We start from the raw sequence: 19902 nt of genomic DNA, 5'->3' as shown, positions 1-19902 counted from the left end.
ATGAAAGAGTTTAATTGCGTAGGCAAACTTGTTGCTTATTCAATCAGGTGTTGCTTTAATTAGCAATTAATGGCTCCCAAATGTATGCAAATGTTTGTCCTCTTAATTGTCTCAAAGGTTGAACAATATAAATAGACTTCCAAAAAAGCCAATTATGATGTGTTTTAACAAACATGACAGGTCAATAGGTTGTTAGAAATAATGTGGGTGGTGCGCACCCCAGACGCGCCCTTTACGCTCATTTGTGCTTTTAGCTCAGACTCAAACCCACACCCAGACAACCTGATGAGCTTGTATGCATATAAGGTATGGCTGTGGAGATGCCCAACTGTACACGGGGTCTAGTTTTGTCTAAAGATGGTCTGGGGCCCGGGGGGATGCGCGTCGTGCAGGGCAGGCAGCTCAACAGGACTCAGGGTGGGGTGTCGGGTGTCCCATGCTACTGATCCGCACGATCTAAAAAGCGGAGCTGCTGCTGCTGCCTGGGCACATTCCTGGCAAGTCAGACTCCGACTGTCTAAGTTTGAAGGCGTCGCCTTTCACCTCCTCTGTCACCCAGCAGCCCCCCGACCAACAGTGTCTGGTGGGACAGTGAGAGACACCCTATCACCTGTCCAACCGGAACCCTGCCAACAAATATTCTCACTGATTTATTGGGAAGCTGTTTTGTGCGTCATTATGTTGGTGTGTGGTGTGTATAGTAGCTGACAGTGCAGTCAGTAAGCCTCATTCAGGCTTTATTTTATCATTATTTTTGTTCATTTTCCCCCAATCTTCCCCAGTTCTTGCTGGGATTCCTAAATATTGTATTTTAGGTGACCTTGTATTTGCATGGATATAAAGGTAATTTATTATTTTTTGTGTGGCACCTTTTGAATGTTAGGTATCATTCACATTCCAGTATTACCATTGTAATTTTAATTTACGCTTTAGTTTATCAGCTTCTCCCATTATTATCTATTAGAAAAACCAGACCGGGGTCAAAAATACCAAATAATGGACTTTAATAAATTATCAATATGTATATACACTTACATTCACATGTGTTGGGCAACATGTTGTTGTTATTTTTTTTATTAAAGTTTTTTTGGGTGGATGCATGGTTCAGTGGTGGTTTTTCACAGCCTTTCTCCGTGCAAACACAGACAACAAACAGCAATAAAATATGCACATTTTATAAGGATAAAAAATGCATATAAATGTCAACAGCGCAGACAGACAGTCCATTGACAGCAGAGTGTTGCTGTGCCGCAGAGGTTGATCCTCCTCCTCGCTTGATCTCCAGATAGCTGGTGGTGAAAATGATGGAGAAGCTGGAGTAGAAGATGGAGGATTTAGAAGCACTTCCTGTGGACAATGCTGGGGCCGGCCTCGTCGTACTCCTGCTTGGAGATCCACATCTGCTGGAAGGTGGACAGGGAAGCCAGGATGGAGCCACCGATCCAGACGGAGTACTTCCTCTCGGGAGGAGCAATGATCTGGAGGAGGAGGAGTAGGAGGAGGGGGAGAAAGTGGATTAGTAAAGTTCCAGTGCCTGATCATCTTTTTTTTCTTCAATAAATATATGTGCATAATGACCAATTTGTGCATAAAGTTACATTTGGGTATATATTGTAAGATATTTAGTTATCATATTTGTGTTTTATGTTTATAAGTTTTGTTTACCTTGATCTTCATGGTGCTGGGGGCCAGAGCAGTGATCTCCTTCTGCATACGGTCAGCAATACCAGGGTACATGGTGGTACCACCGGAGAGCACATTGTTGGCGTACAGATCCTTACGGATGTCAATGTCGCACTTCATGATGCTGTTGTAGGCGGTCTCATGGATACCAGCAGACTCCATACCTGGTCAGGTGAGAGAGACAAGTGTTAAGATGAGGGAGCGTCTCCAGCTTGGCCCAAAGCTCTGTTTTTAATGCTTTTCACTCTGAGAGAAATAAAAGATAATCTTGCGTACCGATGAAGGAAGGCTGGAAGAGGGTCTCGGGGCAACGGAACCTCTCGTTACCGATGGTGATGACCTGACCGTCGGGAAGCTCGTAGCTCTTCTCCAGGGAGGAGGAGGAGGCAGCGGTGGCCATCTCATTCTCGAAGTCCAGAGCCACATAGCACAGCTTCTCCTTGATGTCGCGCACGATCTCACGCTCGGCTGTGGGGGGACAAGTTGATGAGTTATTATGACTCAGAGTGACAAACAGTAAAACCCCGAAACCCCGCAATTCCCCCAGAAACCATGTGCGTAATGGCAGCCGGACTTAGTTGTACAGTAATGTCTCATGCTGCAAATAGTTTGTTTTTCTTAAACATATAACTACATCGCTTTCGATGTGCATTTTAATACAATTTAATAATTTTAAAAACGCACACAGGCGGAAATTTCTTACTCAGCCTTTGTGTTTGCACTGGGCTGTCATTAATTGGTATTTTTGCTGTCGTTAATTAGGGTGCTGTCAATTTTGGTTGTGCCCAAAGTGAAGATAAATGAGTTATGTCAAGTTATGATAAAAAATTTCGATTCTCCTTCTATTTCTAGGCGGATTGTTTGCTTCTGAGTTCCTCACCGGTGGTCACGAAGGAGTAGCCACGCTCAGTCAGGATCTTCATCAGGTAGTCGGTCAGATCGCGACCAGCCAGGTCCAGACGCATGATGGCGTGGGGCAGGGCGTAACCCTCATAGACTGGGACGTTGTGGGTCACACCATCACCAGCATCCAGCACAATACCTGAGCAGAGGTAGGAAGAAGAATTTAGTAAAGTCCGACTGGCAATCAGGAGTCCAAAAATATTTCTGTTTTTTGCGTAAAATTGTGGCTAAAATGGGTGATTGAAAGATCATGTACAAATACACACTGAGTGCATGTATAATAAGCGTCATAAAAATGACATAAATATTCCGAGGAAGGCAGGCAGACTGTGCCTAAAAGTTGTGCGTAAAATTGCCACATCTGGTGAAAAGGCGCATTAATGTCTGTTAACAGTATGTGTTGTGATTGTATTGTAATTTTATCGATTAGCTTTGTTAATTTCACTCTATTCTATGATAAAGGAGTCTGTCTATATGTGTTATGTATGTCAGGGAAGCTGTATGTGTCATGAGGAGCAGCTGTTTGTTGTTTTCAGTCTTACCGGTGGTACGGCCGGAAGCGTACAGGGACAGGACAGCCTGGATGGCCACATACATGGCAGGGACGTTGAAGGTCTCAAACATGATCTGGGTCATCTTCTCTCTGTTGGCCTTGGGGTTCAGGGGGGCCTCAGTGAGCAGGGTGGGGTGCTCCTCGGGGGCAACTCTCAGCTCATTGTAGAAGGTGTGGTGCCAGATCTTCTCCATGTCGTCCCAGTTGGTGATGATACCGTGCTCAATGGGGTACTTCAGAGTCAGGATACCCCTCTTGCTCTGGGCCTCGTCGCCGACGTAGGAGTCCTTCTGACCCATACCGACCATGACACCCTGAAGGGGGAAGAAAGGGGGAGATCATGGAAAGGTTAGACGGGGACTTGAAATAATCCAAAAAGAGGTATGACCTTTCTTCTGGCCAGATTAAAGTCTTTACTGTGTGGAGCAAACGGCATGGTGACCGTGCCATAAATGTGCCAAATAACAGCGTGGGTCACAGAGATAGACAGAGAGCAATTGTGTGACAGTCAATTCATCTGTGGCTAATTTTGTCTCCAACAGGTGAAGGCCACATTGCTGTTTGTAAAAGGAGCCAAAATTACATGGCTCAAGATACATAATGCCACACTGTTATCACCTAATAGTTTGTAATTGCACAAAACAGCTCAATTCTCGCATTAAAATATAAAAATCTTAGTTAAATATCTCTGTCACTCCAGTAGGATACCTCTGCCAAAATAGTGTACAACTGTCTGAAAGAATATCCAATATAATTTTGTAAAACTAGTTTTTAGACCAATTTGTATTTCTCTGTATTGGATAATTAATTGGCTGAGGTGTGATTATTATAAAAAAAATTAAAAATTTCATAAGCTCCAATCAGTGCTTCCAATTAGCCTCTCTTGTTATTGTATGGAGGTGTTCTCCGCTATTTACCTGATGACGAGGGCGGCCGACGATGGAGGGGAACACGGCCCTGGGGGCATCGTCTCCGGCGAAGCCAGCCTTCACCAGGCCGGAACCGTTGTCGCACACCAGAGCGGTAGTCTCATCATCGTCACACATGTTGGCGTCTGGAGCGGAAGAAAGGAGGGGAAGAAAAAGAGTTCAGGTTATTAAATCAAATCCACATTGTGATACATACTGTATGTGAAAGAAATGTTGCCCCTTTTCTCACTTTTTTGTTCCTTGTAAGATCAAGTCTGTGTCCTAATTGCTAAGACTAAAATTTATTGTAACATTTACTGGAGCATGAATATAATCAGGCCAGTGCCTTGCGCGTTAAATGTATCCAAGGCGCACTGACATCAAGCCATTACGCATGACGTATTAGCTTGAATAGAGCTATAAAATCACGTTAAAGATGAACAATACAGAACTAAAGTACTGTTTTCCTTCAGAGAGCTATCTGAATTTGGTGAGTCTCGATTAATATCTGTTCTTTATACTATTCTAACTTGGCATAGTAAACCTATGCGAATGTTTAAGGATCTAATTGGTACTAAAATCAGGTAAATCTACAGGCTTTCTATCGCACTATACTTTTTCTCAGGTAAGCTATTCTGGTTTTTAATCGGTCTGGATGCGAATTGCATCTTACATTATCAATATCTTTTCAGGAATCAGTGTTACACCTATAAAGGTGCTGAATCATACCAATCTAACAGTCACGATACTCCACCTGCTTCGTCTATCAATCAATAATTTCCAGACTTGGAGAAAGTTCAGATGAGAACTTCTCCAGTCTTCTTTAATCTCTTTGACACCAGTCTGTTCTGGCATGAGTCAAATCTCAACTAAAGATTTTTCTCTTTTCCTTTAGTAGCAGGTCTCTCCTACAGTCTAGCCTCTCCTCCAGTGGAGTTTCCCATGTTGCCTCCAGTAATCTTTGGTCCTAGGCGGCCTGACTTTAGCGGTCCTGGCTGACTTCTGCTCCAGTAGATGCTCCAGTGATGTTCAGATAATGGCCTAGTCTGGTGTCCCAACCTGGATGTGAGGCTTCAGGGGAGGCCGGTCCTAGCGGGTCTTACCTTAGGGAGTGAGTCTGCGGCTCGGAGAGAATAACCCAACCAGTGCTGCTGCTGAACCAGCTACGGTCCTCTGTGCTGCCCGTCCACCTTATATACCCGACCTCCACCATTCACAAACCGTAGCACTGGCCCCCATCCCGGCCCTCTGCCATATTAGGATGCTGACAGGCCGAGGATGAGGAGTGGGTGGGGGGTGCTGCGCGCCTCGCAGAGGGGAGGGGGGAGCTCCATCCATCGGACTTCAGCAGAGGATCAGGAGTGACGCTGCGCGCCCCCGACGAGGAGAGAGAGCGCGCGCCATATATGGAACTGTCGCTTTGACCTCCCATGGAGCCTCGCGGTCCCACCTCGAGGGCCGTATAAGGAGCGCGCAGCCACTGGGGGGTTTCTAGGGGAGACGCCAGTTGCTACCAAGCAGGGTTATAGATTTGCTGCTATAGGCCTCATACAGCCTTAAAATGGGAAAATGCTGCCCTCATCTGAACAGATTTAGGCCACAGTGAGAGCCATGACCTAAACTACTGACTGACAGGTCAACCAGGGAGGCGCAGCAACCATAAAGAGTCAATCAAGAGTTCAATCACATTATAATGATCAATTCAAGATGACACAAAATCACTTCATAAAATCTGAAGGAGAAAAAAATGCATGTAAACCATTAAATTTATGTACTTCCAGCTCCAGTCATCATATTTTAGTCATTAGGGTTTCAAGTACAGATTATTTATAATTGATTTAATTATATGCTGTGGCCTGAGTGACCCTGTGTTGCATAAAGTTACATAAAATAAACTGGAGGGCAGCAAACCTTCTCACTGTGGATCATAAATCTGTATACTAAAGATTGATAGACTTATAAATGCAAATATAGATTTTAAATGCATTTTTCACCATCTTCAAGTACAACATGTTATAATAAAAAAAAATCTATATCATCAAGATTATTGGTGCATATATGAAAGATAAACCCAGGTAGATGGGAATGTCTTTTTCTATATTAAACGAGTGCAAACTGGGAATCATTTTTATCAGTTTCACGGCATACATTTTGAAATATGTACAATGACAATTTTGTTCAAAATCTACTGTTTTGTACTCAAAATCTACCACATGGCCTGATATGCAGACAGATCTGCCCAAGCCTCATTGAATAAATAAGGAAAGACCACTGAAACAGCCAACACCTGAAACCTTATCTGCAGGGGCTACTCTGCTCTGTCACTGGAGCAGTTGGATTAATAATAACTCCAATGGAGGAGGGGAGCTGGTGCCTGTGTGCATGCAGGAGAGAGAAATGGAGAAAGAAATAGTGTGTGTGTACATGCATACATGTATGTTATAGCATGTGTTGTGGCATGAGAGGCCTCAAGGAGTGGAAGAGGAGGCGCAAAAGGAGGTTAAAATAAACCCAAAGGATGTGATTGATGGCAGAGGAACGGAGGGAAGTGTAGAGAAAAAGACAGAGATTTATAACAGGCTAAGATTTGATAAGTTAAAAGAACACAGAGGAGACACAAACCCCCCATGAGAACTGGCAGCGAGTGACTCCTGAGGATCCCTTGACAAAAGCAACAAATTTACAAAGACATAAAGTAGAAAATAAGAAAAAAATCAATTAGCATGTGGAACATTATGAAGCATATACATCATAACATGTTGGTCACCACCTTTAGGTCCTAAATAGCTTGTTAGATGTCCTACAAATAATGAATAAAACTTGGTACAAATACCATGTTAAGCCTTCATATTATATTCTTAAAGCTGGATTCATGTGGGGGTGGAGAGATATGGTAACATATAGCGTTTCATGACCTGGGTTCTCATTATAGCAGCAACAGAAATCTTCAGTATGGATTGCAGGTGGTGGGGGGTTTGACATACTCACTGCCTGGGTAAACACCAATTAATAGAAAGGGACAACTGGGAGAGAAAAGTGATGTTAGGGCTCATAATCGGATCAGCTACTCAAACAGAAATGTTCAGCTGCATTGGTTGAATCTAGACATTTACAGAAAATATTCTTTATGCACTGTGTTGAGATACAATTTCAGTCCCACATTGTTCATTAATATTCCAAGAAAAATGAGGTAAGAAGAGGGAGGGAGGAAAATCTTCAAAGACCTAGAAGGAGCATGAGTGAAAACGGGGGAGGGCTTCGTGCAGGGTGTGCATGAAGAGGTGTGTTGTGGGAGGGGGCAAAGGGGTGAGGGGGCAGCAGAGCAAGGTTGAGCTACTTTTATGCACTTGTTGTGGGCCATTTTGGATCAGAGGGCCTGTGAAACGCCTAAAATGTAAATGGGCTGGCAGTTGTTGGGGGGAGAGAGAGAGAGAGAGAGGGGAGGGAGGGGAGGAGGAGGTGAGGGGAGGTCAGAGGGGCCGAGGGGGAGGAGAGTCGGGAGGAGGAGGAGGAGGGGAAGGGGGAGGAGAGAGAGAGGGAGGTGAAAGGGCGTGTGTAGCAGGTGGCAGGAAAAATATGCTTGTCAGAAGCAGCTGAGGGAAAGGCAGAGACTTTGGACGAGGAGAGAATCTTCTAATGTTTTATAGGATAATTGTTGCAGTGAAGATGAGTCACACGTGATCATTTTAGCCAGTAAATTCACAGAGAGAGGTGGATTTTTAATTTTTTTTTTTTTTTTGTACGTTGTTGTAAGGCACAGACGGCTGTTTACCTTGATGCCTTTTCAGTTAAATTTCTTTTAGCCAGAACTCTCCTGAGAGCACAGTGGGTGAGAGAGTGTCAGGAATAGTGTAAGAATAGCACAAGCCTCGATGGAACCAGTCCTACCTTTTTAAGTGCGTCAGTGTGCAGTAGACTGGTTTTTTAAAGAGCGAACAGACAGGACGCCTTGTTGCAGATTTTAATATGTTTTCTATCTTAGTTGTTGCAGTGAAGAATGACTGAGGATATTGTAAATGAGCAGGTAAAAGTGTGCAACAAGTAGCACAAATTCTGTACTCAGCTCTTATTTAATGGATCTCTGATGTTTCAGCACAGATCAGAAGAAGTTCCTGACTGAGTCTGCACCACTTTCTAATGAAGACAAGCATCACACAGAGGACGGAAATATGTGACACTCTCTTGGTTAGACTTGTCCATATGCTAAAGAAAAATGATATTTTCTTTTGATTTGTAGTGGAAGGTCTTTCTTTTGAGAGTGTTGTCACACTCAAAGGTGGGAGCGTGAACCCTGATGAGCAAGTATGTTTTACATACAAATCATAGATGAAACCTGCTGATGTGCATCTTTTCCCGTGTAGTGGTGGGTTGTTGTTTCATTTATTTTTCTGTTTAATGTTGCTAGAAGCTTTCTGAGCTCCTCTGCATGGTTTCCAGCCATGATTGAACTGAACCAAAATGCAGGTTGAACTTAATGCATTTTGGGCCAAGCTACTAATTGCACATCTTAGGTCCCCATTTAATGAGCAAACAAACACTTTTTTGTTTAATGTTTTCAAGTAATAAACCAAAATGTCCTGTAATATTGTAGTGAAAAAGGTCAGAGCCTCATCTCCAGTAGTTCCTCAAATAGCACCGGGTGGATACAGACGAGTGAGGGGAGCTGTAGCACATGGAGTTGGAATTGGAAACCCACGCAGGGCCGAGCACCACTTGATCAGCTCCATGAGCCAGCTGCTAGCTTAATGATCACAAACAGAGACCAAATACTCCACAGAAACCGTATTATTCATAAAATATTTCCAATTGTTCTAACTGAGCTGTATTTTACAGCACGGCCTCGCCTCTTGTGCTTTTGTCTGACTTAATTTTTGTCTCACACCAAATATAAAGCTGAATATTCTTTCAAATATCTGAACTGGTAGATTTAAACTTGATCAAGCTCGATAGTCTTAAACCTGTGACACAAGCACCCCCAAGAGAGGATAAATCAATATCATTTTCATTTGTCTGTGTGCCAGCAGAGGGGACAGTGAGCGGAGTCCTCTGATGCTGCCAGTTTAGCTTCTGGCACGAGCAGCTCACCACACTGTCAACATTCAACACAACCTCCCAACAGCTGAGTACACATTACTCACATCATTACCATGAGGTTTTATTTTAGTGGGATGGACTGAATGTACATTGATCCCACCAACCTGCAGCGGCTGCTCAGAGTATGAAGCAACAGCACCACCTACTGACAGCCTTGAGTCGCTGCAGGGACACACAGGGTTACTTATGAGAAAGTTAAGAAGGAAAAACTGCGTTACAGCAAATGTAAAAGTGTGAATTATAAATGTGATCTAGATTAGAAAAATGAATGTTTAATTGCATCTGAACCATCAAAACCATCTTCAGACAAATAAAACCTATTAATATTTCACTTTATTCTTTTACATAGAAGTACCATAATTTAAACACACAATGGTTAAAAATCTATCATACATCATTTAGGTTTTATATATTATTTAGGACTCATGACATACACTTTTTAAACAAAATAAGTCCCCAACAGTCTGGCACAGATTCATCATCATCTGACGAGCTTTCACACACCTTCAGCATTAACTTTAGTCCGGAGTGAGAGGCGACATGAGGTGAGGGGGCACATTTCATCTTTATAGAAACATTTTTATGGACTTTGGTCATTTTACCAAAACACAAAATGTTTGGACGCGTCCTTGTTCATCATGTTGCTCATTTTAAGTAAAATTTGAAATGCAACATGTAGTAAGGACATAAAAATCTGTTGTGATTCAAGTAAAAACTAGTTGCCTTTTAGGTGAAATAACAAGAAATACAGAAAAACTCTCCATAATAAATCATCTTGTAAGTAATGTATTAACTGATAAAAAGCACAGAGGTTGAATTCTGCTGACATACAGTCTATAAACTGTAACAAATAAATATATATCACCAGAAATGATGACTATTGTACACAGACAACATTATGAGACTATTGCATTGGCCAATTACTGATTATTGTTGTATTCATTAATTCTGACACCATCCATTGTTCAAATACCATCAACACTGATCCGTTTCTGTTTTTGGAGTTTTCTATGTATCACTGCCTTCAAATAGTTGATGAAAACTGACATTCATGATGATTCAAGTTTATAATCCTTGTCAAAAATAAATTAGTCACATGTTGAAGAAAATAAATGTTATGTGAAAGAGATTGTTGATTATATGATGTTATATTACTGCAATTATTAGAGTTAACTGATGTACCTTCAACATGCCATCTAACCTCTGGTTTAGAAATCTGTGTGTCAGAAACAAACTATTGTGACAGATTCAAATAATATGTTGTCATTTCTAAGTGCCCTTGTGTGTAACATGCTGTACATAATTACTTGTTGTTGCTTAGAGATTCTAATCAGACATCTGCAAAGGTTAAAGATAAATGACTAGACCACGACAAACTTCACACAACTGCAGTTACATTTTCCTCTTTTTGTTCTTCATTAGCCTGTTGAATTCATGCAAAAGTGCATCAAAAAAGCCAGAAAGTCCTTAAAATGATCTTTTAAATGCAGCAACTAAAAACTGAGCTACTTTCTACAAATGTCAGCCTCAAAAACCAAAAAAAATTGTACTTAAATTCTTTTATTTTTTTTGGTTATTAGAAAAAAAACTCAGCATCAACATGTGGCTAAATTTCCTAGCTGCAGTGCCAGAAACAACCCAATATTTAGGAGCTGTGGGAAATTCAGACTAAGGGCATTTACATGATTGACTAAACAAGGAAAAAAGTCCTCCTGTCTACACTCCTCCTGAGTGATGAAGTGGGCATTTACAAACTAAATATTTACCGAGTAGAATCTTGACTTCTTAGTCGAGCTCTTGAAGCCAGTTATAATGTTTATCTGGTTTAACAGCACTGTGGCTAACAAGTACGAGGCTTCAGAGCTGTTTATGTGAAACTGAATGCTGGCTAGGTACACATCCTGTAAACACCAGCATGGAGGTGCAGTTATGTCACAGACTGTCAGACTCAGTGTTAAAAACTATGTAGTACACAGTTGACTAAGATTACATTCAGATTTATGCTGGTTAATTTTATGGAGAGAAGAGAAAACTATGAAGGAACTTTTGATTTTGGACAAGAGGGGTGAACATGACATGCAGACAGGCTGCACATTTGACAAACTTTGATGACATCTCTTCCGTACCCTCCTCCTTCTCCACCTCCTCTTCCAGGAAAGAAGCTGTATACGGAGCCTCAATCAACTTTCCTAAGTGACTGTTCACATTTTCACCAGAGTATGAGATGGTAAACTTGTAGTTCCAGGCAAGAAAAACTGAAGAGAGACTAAATGAGTCTAAATGTATTAGCAAACCAATCCCAACATAAATATGATTCACTAAGACCAAGACCTTTGTAAAAAAGAATGATTTTTTTTTACGTGTGTAGCACCTCAGCAGTCAGAATAGTGTTCAGCTCATGGTATAAACACCATGTTTAGTTGCTTCAATTGTCCTGTTTAAACCTTAAATGACTGTAAAAGGCTCTGTGTGTGAGCTTCAAGTAAAAACAAAATCACTTATACATAGACAGAAGTAGAAATACATACACAAATACATACTTAGCAGTGCTTTACGTGCCACATCAGACTGTTTTTGGTTTAGTTAGTGGAGAATGAAAGAGAGATTTGTCATTTGCACCAGACTCATACTGTTACATTTACACATTTACATGATTTGGGATTTTCCACAAAACCGTGGCAGCGACTCACAGGTCACAGGTCGGCCATGTGCTTCCAGTGTGACGAGCGTCCGTTTTACTTTCAGCCTCTTATTCTGTCTTCCTCCCTCAGTGTAGAGTTAAATATTTTCCAAAACAAAGCATCTCTAGTAACTAGCTAATGCATGTTTCAGTTCTTAGGTCTTCACTGTGGATTTCTGTTTGTCCTCTCAAAATAGCTCTTTATGTTATTCTACTCAGTCGTGTCAGTAGTGAAAGGACACTTGCAGCGTTTAAGAAAATCCCATCTCCTCTCTCTCCAGTGCTTCTGCTTTTATCCATCTGTAATTCCAGGAAAAAAAAAAAACTTTTGTTCCTTCATCCTCACCCCTGCTGTCTCTCAGCACGGGGGACATTTCAACCCCTTCTGGTGAAAAGCTCACAATTAATCTCACCTCTTATTCACTCTCTCGTTTTCATCCACTTGTCTCCTCTCAGCGCAGGGCTCGTTTCTGTTCCTCCTGCAGAAAAGCCTGTTTCTCCATCAGTTTCCTGAACAGTCCTTGTCGGTTGCCTAGCAGCTCTGTGTGCTGGCCACACTCAGCTATACGGTGCTGGTCCAGCACGGCGACAGCGTTCGCGTTCTGGATGGTGGAAAGACGGTGAGCGATGATCATGACTGTCCTCCCTGATGATTGGATGAGAAGGGCAGGAAACAATAAAAAGGAGGGAAGAAAAAGCGGTATTTAATTTTAGCTCTATTATATTTGAGTGAGTGTAATGTGAAAGGGAGAGAAAGAAAAGAGAATTACCTTCCATCAGACGCTCCAAAGCCTCCTGGACCAGAAACTCATTCTCTGCATCCAACGCGCTGAAGAAAGGTTTTTTAGGATTTTCATTCACAAAATACTCAAAAATGCATCTCTAACAAACACAATGGAAAACAGTTTCTGAATGCATCATCATAATTTTCAGACTCATTTACATGGATACAGATAGTAAAAGTATTTTTATATTAACCGATTTTATGACAGTTCTTTATAAACAATCGTGTCTTTGTGTCTCTCACCTTGTAGCCTCGTCTAAAAGCAGGATCTTAGGATTCTGAGGACACAGAGCACAAATAGTGTGTTTAAGTAAACAGAATGATAAGACGCTAATGGTGACAGACAATGATAAATGACAGGAACATCCAGTTTTGGATCCAAGTTAATGAATGACAAATGTTGCCTGTGGATGACAGGTTGTGCTTTCTCTGAATGTTGATCAGAAGTAAAACAAATGATGCTGTACTTACCCTGAGCAGAGCTCTGGCTATGGCTATCCTCTGCTTCTGACCCCCTGAGAAACACACACACAGGTTAACCATGTATGCACAAAAACACTATGTCTGAATATCTAAAAATGTGTCTACTGTAATATACGGAACCAGGTAGTTAATAGAAAGGTTTTAAAGATAATTAAAAATTATTCTACTAAGTGACACACACAAAAAGAATAAACACACTTTATGAAAAAGTGTAAAAGAGGATTACTACTGAGAAAATCTTTTGAAGTCATAGTTATAAAAAGATTTTTAAACAATAGGTGGTGTCATCTTTCAAAAATGTGAAACTAAATTTGTTTTAAAGTAATAAAATTAACATGAATGAATGATTTTGATATGGTAACTTTAAAAGGACTAAACAAGAATCCTTCCCAACACGATATATAATTACAACCATGTGAGAGTGATTACCAGATGAAAATCTGTATTATGAAAAATATCTGTATCGTCAACCCTACTAAAACTCAAGGAAAGCCGACTGTTGGAGGTGCAGGGTTCCTTCATGTGTTTCTTTCCCTCACCTGACAACAGCACTCCTTTCTCTCCCACCACAGTGTCGAAGCCCTTAGGAAAAGCCTGGATGAAATCATAGGCGTTGGCCACTCTGGCCGCTCTGTAGATGTCCTCTATGGTCACAGTGTCTTGGTCCACTGCACCGTACGCTATGTTGTCTCTAATAGAGCAAGAAAACAGCACCGGCTCCTGGGAGAGAAGTGGGAGGAGGAGAGGGACCATGTGAGAAGGACTGACATAATCTTATGGTTCTCAACATATTACACTTTGAAATTGCATAAACTGAAATACAAACTGTCCGAATGTAAATTCAAAACTTTCTTCTTAATACTGAATCCCATAAATACTATAACAATAAAACTGTAGGAAATGCTTGTAAACGCTTTTCTTACCTGGCTGACAGTCCCGATGTGCCTTCTGAGCCAATAGGGATTTAGATCCCTGATGTCATGGCCATCTATAGTGATGACACCTGCAGAAGAGAGATTATTCACAGAGATAAAACCACCACTTGACATGGTCTCGTACTTTTTAATAACAGATTTTGGTTGATGTAAATGGGGTGAGGGAGGAGACAAAAGGAGACAAGTCTGCTCTCACCAGCATCTGAGTCATACAGCCTGAGCAGCAGTGACACCAGAGTTGATTTTCCAGACCCACTGGGTCCCACAATAGCCATGATGGTGCCAGCCGGGACCAGCAGACTGAGATTCTGGAAGATTGGAGCCTCCTTACGGGTCGGGTAGGCAAAGGAGACATCGCAGAACTCCAACCGGCCCTTCAGCTGGTCTAGAGGAAGAACTAGGCCCTCTTTGGAGGAATAGAATGGTTTTTTAGATTAACTTGACAAACTCTTGATTGATTTAATACAGTAATAAAATATGAGGAGAAATTAAGTAAATAGAGATAGAATAGAGAGGTAAATGAGGCAAAAATGAAATGTGAACTGTACATAATGGTTATTATATGCATAGACAAATATAGGCACAAATTTAAACAAAACATGTTTGATACTTTTGACTTACCTCCATGTTTTGCAATAATAAGACAATACTGACAGTGAATATACTGTACATCTAGTTATAAACATTAAAACTATAGATGTGAAATGCCCCACCATACACTTTATACAATTATGAAATATTAATATTCAAAATATTATTGTTTTCTAAACGCAGATGTTAATAATGGGTTTATGGGACAGAACTGAGCATGCACGAGTGCCTCTGTGTGTGTGTGTGTGTGTGTGAATACTGACCATTTAGTGGAAACTCAGGCTTTCTGTCCATCAGCTCCCACAGTCGGGCTCCTGCTCCAAAACCCTTCATCAACTCCGAGTAGAATGAACTCAGACCTGCACATCACACAGAAGAAGATATTAGCCACCACATGACCAGTACACACAACTCAGGCATTAACAGTATAGATAAGGAAGTTCATATAAATAATAAAGTGTGCATAAATCTACGTGTGTGTGATTGTGTGTGTGTGTGTGTGTTACCTGCAATACTGATTCCCACCCAGAAGGTGTACATGAGGAAAGATGAGAGCTCTCCCACAGTCATGTGCTGGCTGGCCATCAGCAGGCCTCCTTTGTAGAGCACCGACAGGATCATGATGTTACCACTGAGACCAGTCTGAAACACACACACACACACACACACACACACACACACACACACTTATTTGTTTATCATAACATCTGGCGTTATTGCTACTCTGTGACTGATTGATTAAACTGATTAAACAGCCCATATGGGCACCAGCTGGACAGGGTAACTGGACACGTCTTGCCACCAGTATCATTTGATATCAGTGTGTGTTACAAAATAAAATTCACCGAGCATGAAAAGAGACAAATTGGAATATTATTCACCTGAAACATTGACAAACAATATGTGTGAAATAAAGAAACACACAGATTACACACACTGACACCAGCAGTGCAATTTTGACAGCAGAAAGAGAAAAAAATATTTTCAACAATAATCAGATGAGAACTACATACTGATTTGCCAGTTTATTAGATACAGTTAGCTAAATTGAATCCAATTTAATATCCCTACAATGACTGATTATCTTATCTTCCAGCTTATGGTTTTTGCTGACACTGTGTTGGATAGATGTTGATTAAATTTTATGGTCATTTTGGAGGCTGCAGTTTCCAGTGCTGATGAACTGTACTGCATTTTACTGAAATGTTTTTAATAGTTTGTTCACAATGATTGATATAATTAATTAAAGCCCGATGTTATCTTATCTTAGCAACAAATTCACATATGAAAAAGGCACACAGATGTCAGACTAAGTGCACAAGTTTGATTTCCGAGGAGATTGGATAACACTTTTTAATGGTGAAACATCCGTCATATACAGACGTGGCAAAAGAAGAAGCGTTTGTGCAACTGGTCATTTGCTAACAGTGGATTTGGTTTGCATCAGTGACAGGACACACACACACACACACTTACCACTCCAAAGAAGCCAGCTCGTAGTACAGCCTCCTTCCTGGCCAGGCTGAGGACCTGATCTGCTTTCTGTGTGTACGAGTTGACCTCTGACAGCTCTTTACCAAAAGCCCTCACTGTCCGCAGGTTGCTGATGCGCTCCTCTGCCAACTGTACACACATACACACATTGACTACCGACATAGAACATTGTTTCTATTTGCAGTGTGATTAAGATACTGGAGCCAGTGCAGCAGTTTAATCAGATAAACAAGAGATGCCACTAATATGAACTGCTGTTTTCAGCATAAAGCTAAATCATCTAAAGGCAACATTATTAATAAAATTAGTTTATGGACACAACTACTTTGCAATGCTATTTTGTCACAGCTTCCTTGTTTTTACCACATCCTCAAACATCAACTTATTAATCCCTGCTGTTGAGCAACTACCAACACAAATCTGATCATAAAACAAAAAAATTATCACCATAGTGTTCAAAGTCCTGCCCATATTTCCTATACAACCCACCCCCTCACTTCTCAGCTCTTTACTCCCGCGTGTTTCTGTGCACTGTACCTGTGTGGCTTGTGCGAGAGCATCCTGAGTGCGTTTGGAGATGGAGCGAAGGTATCTGCCGTAGACCACAGCAAGAACGGCCACAGGAGGCACAATTAGCAACACAAAGCTTGCTAGAGTCGGGGAGACGTAGAACTAGAGGAGGAGAGAGAGAAGAAAAAGTAGAAGAGTTAATGGAAAAAAAGAAATGGGAGAAAAAAAAGCTGGGGAACAGAGGAGGAAGACAGAAAAAAACTGTAATTTACACCAAATGGCTTTAACAAGAAATTACAGGAATTATTTCCATTCATTTCCTTGAACCTTCATTACACCAGGAAACCATTTAACTTCCTTGTAAGGAAAATGAAAAGTCTGTGGTGAGCATGCAGGCGCCAAATATGGAACTAGAAAAATTCCTGTTTTGTAGAGGAAGACAAAGTTACCATCAGTTACCAGACCTGTTGGTCAACAACAAACACACACACGCAATGCTTAGTGCCTCAAATTAACCACAGAGTGTGGTTAGGGTGTGTCGTTTTTTCTACTGAATCTATTCATTTCCTTGTATTGATAAGTGTTTTTGTAAACCTGTTTCTCAACAGTCCTACAGTCCAGTCTACAAAGTGTTAAGTTCAGGGAAACCCTCAGCTCACATACTGACAACACAATAGGGAAAGACACAAACAAAAGTTGTCAAGAAAATAACAACTACTTCCTTATTACATCCTATCCTTACTCCTTATTGCACAACACTACACACACATTTTACTCTGTTATCAACTGACTGCCGTAAGTGACCAGTACATCATTTGTATAAACAATTGGGACATTTATGACTGCAAGCATGTGACATTTTAGGTTAAGACCACATTTTGCATGCCTCCTTATCCATAAAAGTAAGACTGATATCAGTTTATTTTGGCTATCATCAAAATAGTCGACACATTCTTGAAGACATAATGATTTCACAGGCTAATAGAACATTTAGTGCATCCTTAATTCATAATAATTATCTTGAAGTTCAAAATATTCCATTTTCATCAGTAGTTTGATATTCTAACTTTCATTTCAAGTTATAAATCCATCACACAGGATTCTTGTTGATTTCTCTCTCAATCCTGCCCTGACAAATCACAGCCGACATACTCACCATCATGCTGACGCCAGCAGCTGCCTGGGCGACAGCTCTCAGACCGTCTGACAGGTTGTCTGTGACTGAGCGGCCCACCACAGCTGTATCAGCAGAGAGCCGGTTGATAAGCTCACCGGTCCTGTTCTTGTCAAAAAATGCCACTTCCTGTCTGAGGATGGAGGAGAAGACGGAGGTACGGAGATTACGAACAATCTGTTGGCCTGAAGGGAGACGACAAGAGGCATTAGTCGAATGTCTTTTGTTGCTTTTTTTGGTGACTGTGTGTCTTAATGTGCTCCTGTAGAGTTAATCTCCCTCCTGGTCTCACCTGAGGCTTGCATGAGGTAGACTCTGGCAGCGTTGGCTGCCCCGCCGCACAGGAACACTCCTGTCAGCATGATACACAGCGATGTGAGGGAGGCTGTCATGGTCTCTGTGTCTGCTCCAGTGGTGTAAATGGTGTCAATTACTCTACCCAGGAAAAATGGAGCTGACATGGTTACTGCACTGGAGACAGTTAGGAAGCCTAGAGCAGCTGGGGTGGAGGAAGGAACAGATAAGACAAAAACAGAGAAAGATATCGATCAAAACAAGGATAAAATGACTGTGGGAAAAACGCACCAGCACTGGCATTTATAAAAGGAAGTCTTTACTTCAAATAAGGAAAATGTGTACCAGCAAACTCCAATTACTTTTGTATTAAGTACATTAACAGGGCTCTCCAAAGGAACATCAGAAACAGCTGACAGAAGCAGGGCAGCTTTTACCTCTTGCTTTTTTAGAAGAAAAAAAAAACAAACATCCACCTGCCAGATAGAAAGGTGAGGGAGCTGAGGGGAGGCCTGAGAAATGTCAAGACTACATCCTCCAGTCTACATTTCTCTTAAATTAATATTTTCATTTTATACTTTGTCTGACTTTGAAAGAAAAGCGTGAACAAAACTTGCTCAAAAAACAGGAAACAACCCCTACTGTAACAAGCAGAAATAAGATTTAGCTACTAAATCAAAATCATACCTCTGTGAGGTAATGGGAAATGATGCTGCAGAAAGGTAGTCATGTGTATATCCTCTCCTATATTTAGGCGAGGTGTAAGATAGATAACAGAGACATGGAAGGAAAAAATGCAGAGTATCCTCATACTGAATTAAAGTTCCCAAAATGTTTATTGGTCTAAAAAAAAGTAAACTTTACTACTTAGTGTGCAGATACTCTCCATTTTTTCTTTTAATGGGAAAAAATTGAAATGGTGAGGTGAAAGTAAGTGTTTTACCAGTAATGTGAAAGCTTTTAACATTTTGAGTTTTTTATTTGAGTGTGGTGATGTAAGGGGACAGGTAAGTAGAAAGGGGGGACTCGATATCTTGGTACACAGGTTTACCTGCCAGTCTCAATCTCTCAGGGTGAGCAAGCCGCAAAATCCTCTTAACATCTTCCAGGGGGACGGTGGTCGGTGTGCGGTCTCTGTCTGGCTGGGTCTTCACTGATCCGGATGGAGTGGGTGAGGAGGCTGCAGAGGAGCTTGCAAAGGCAACAGATGTGTGTGAGACTGTCCGTGCTCTGTCTGCTGGGTTGGAGGTGTGTGAGCAGCAGAGTAAAGAGAGACCTCTGAGAGGGCTGTAGCAGGGCAGGACCGACATGAAGGGCCCCGGTGAGGAGAGGCGGAAGGCGGGTGTCGGAGGAGCTGAGCACCTGGCTCCGGTCGGCTGTCTCTTCCTCCGGAGGGCAGCAGAGAGGGTCCGGCGGTACTCCAGCCATAACACTCCGGACTGTGGAGGCTTGAGTTTGGATAAATCCCCTCCGTGTGTGCACCGTGACATGCGAATTAAAAGCCTCATTGTCTGAGATACTAACTAAAGTTGACAAAAATGAAAAAAACGATTTGCCCGAGTGATCCGGTTCAGTAATTTTCAGGTGTCGAAGTGTTTCTTCTCAAGAAAGTCCACTCGGAGAAACATTTTAGTCCCCCAGCTGTTTGGGTAAACGCACCGTAAACATAGCAGAGCCGCTGTTGAGCTTGTTGTCACTACATTGTCGAGTTTTGACCGTTATTGTCCGTTTTATCTGCGCGTGACAGCCGCCTTCACCCAGTTTATCTCTTATCACCGAGCAGCTAACAACACCCTGCCTGTCACTGTCATCTGTC

At 41.6% G+C, this 19902-nt stretch overlaps 2 protein-coding genes across 3 annotated transcripts; both read right to left on the bottom strand.

Moving 5' to 3' along the window:
* Window positions 1-987: 987 nt before the first annotated feature.
* acta1b (actin alpha 1, skeletal muscle b) lies at window positions 988-5226 on the bottom strand. The gene is made up of 7 exons (XM_044346595.1): window positions 5151-5226; window positions 4057-4193; window positions 3129-3453; window positions 2564-2725; window positions 1960-2151; window positions 1666-1847; window positions 988-1478 (listed from the first exon to the last, which is right to left on the bottom strand). The coding sequence occupies exons 2-7, from the start codon at window positions 4183-4185 to the stop codon at window positions 1335-1337; spliced, it is 1134 nt and encodes a 377-aa protein (XP_044202530.1). The 5' UTR covers window positions 4186-4193; window positions 5151-5226; the 3' UTR covers window positions 988-1334.
* A 5495-nt stretch (window positions 5227-10721) lies between these two features.
* On the bottom strand, window positions 10722-19825 carry abcb10 (ATP-binding cassette, sub-family B (MDR/TAP), member 10). Of its 2 annotated transcripts, XM_044346582.1 has the most exons (15): window positions 19138-19825; window positions 18085-18291; window positions 17775-17977; window positions 16646-16780; window positions 16091-16237; window positions 15121-15256; window positions 14878-14973; window positions 14220-14429; window positions 14012-14091; window positions 13628-13808; window positions 13077-13120; window positions 12849-12883; window positions 12592-12650; window positions 12235-12467; window positions 10722-12121 (listed from the first exon to the last, which is right to left on the bottom strand). In XM_044346582.1, exons 1-14 carry the CDS (start codon window positions 19592-19594, stop codon window positions 12274-12276), a joined length of 2184 nt encoding a protein of 727 aa, XP_044202517.1. In that variant the 5' UTR covers window positions 19595-19825; the 3' UTR covers window positions 10722-12121; window positions 12235-12273. The 2 variants fall into 2 exon arrangements, with proteins under 2 accessions (XP_044202517.1, XP_044202508.1); XM_044346573.1 differs by having other exon boundaries at window positions 10722-12467.
* Window positions 19826-19902: the final 77 nt, after the last annotated feature.

The sequence above is a fragment of the Thunnus albacares genome, chromosome 1 (genome assembly GCF_914725855.1).
Source record: "Thunnus albacares chromosome 1, fThuAlb1.1, whole genome shotgun sequence".
In the NCBI taxonomy this organism is placed as follows: domain Eukaryota; kingdom Metazoa; phylum Chordata; class Actinopteri; order Scombriformes; family Scombridae; genus Thunnus; species Thunnus albacares.
The sequence above is the reverse complement of the archived record's forward strand: the minus strand, read 5'-3'. Positions and strand labels throughout refer to the sequence as shown.

Bases quoted from the DNA above. Each gene is read 5' to 3' on its own strand.
- acta1b (XM_044346595.1), bottom strand. From the start codon at position 4,185: ATGTGTGACGATGATGAGACTACCGCTCTGGTGTGCGACAACGGTTCC. The intron at 2,152-2,563 runs GTGAGGAACTCA...GTCCCCCCACAG, and splicing joins CTACTCCTTCGTGACCACCG to CCGAGCGTGAGATCGTGCGC. The intron at 1,848-1,959 runs GTACGCAAGATT...TCACCTGACCAG, and splicing joins CTTCCAGCCTTCCTTCATCG to GTATGGAGTCTGCTGGTATC.
- abcb10 (XM_044346573.1), bottom strand. From the start codon at position 19,594: ATGAGGCTTTTAATTCGCATGTCACGGTGCACACACGGAGGGGATTTA. The intron at 16,781-17,774 runs GTGAGTATGTCG...CTCCTCCTCTAG, and splicing joins CTGCTGGCGTCAGCATGATG to TTCTACGTCTCCCCGACTCT. The intron at 16,238-16,645 runs GTACAGTGCACA...ATGTGTGTACAG, and splicing joins CTCTCGCACAAGCCACACAG to TTGGCAGAGGAGCGCATCAG.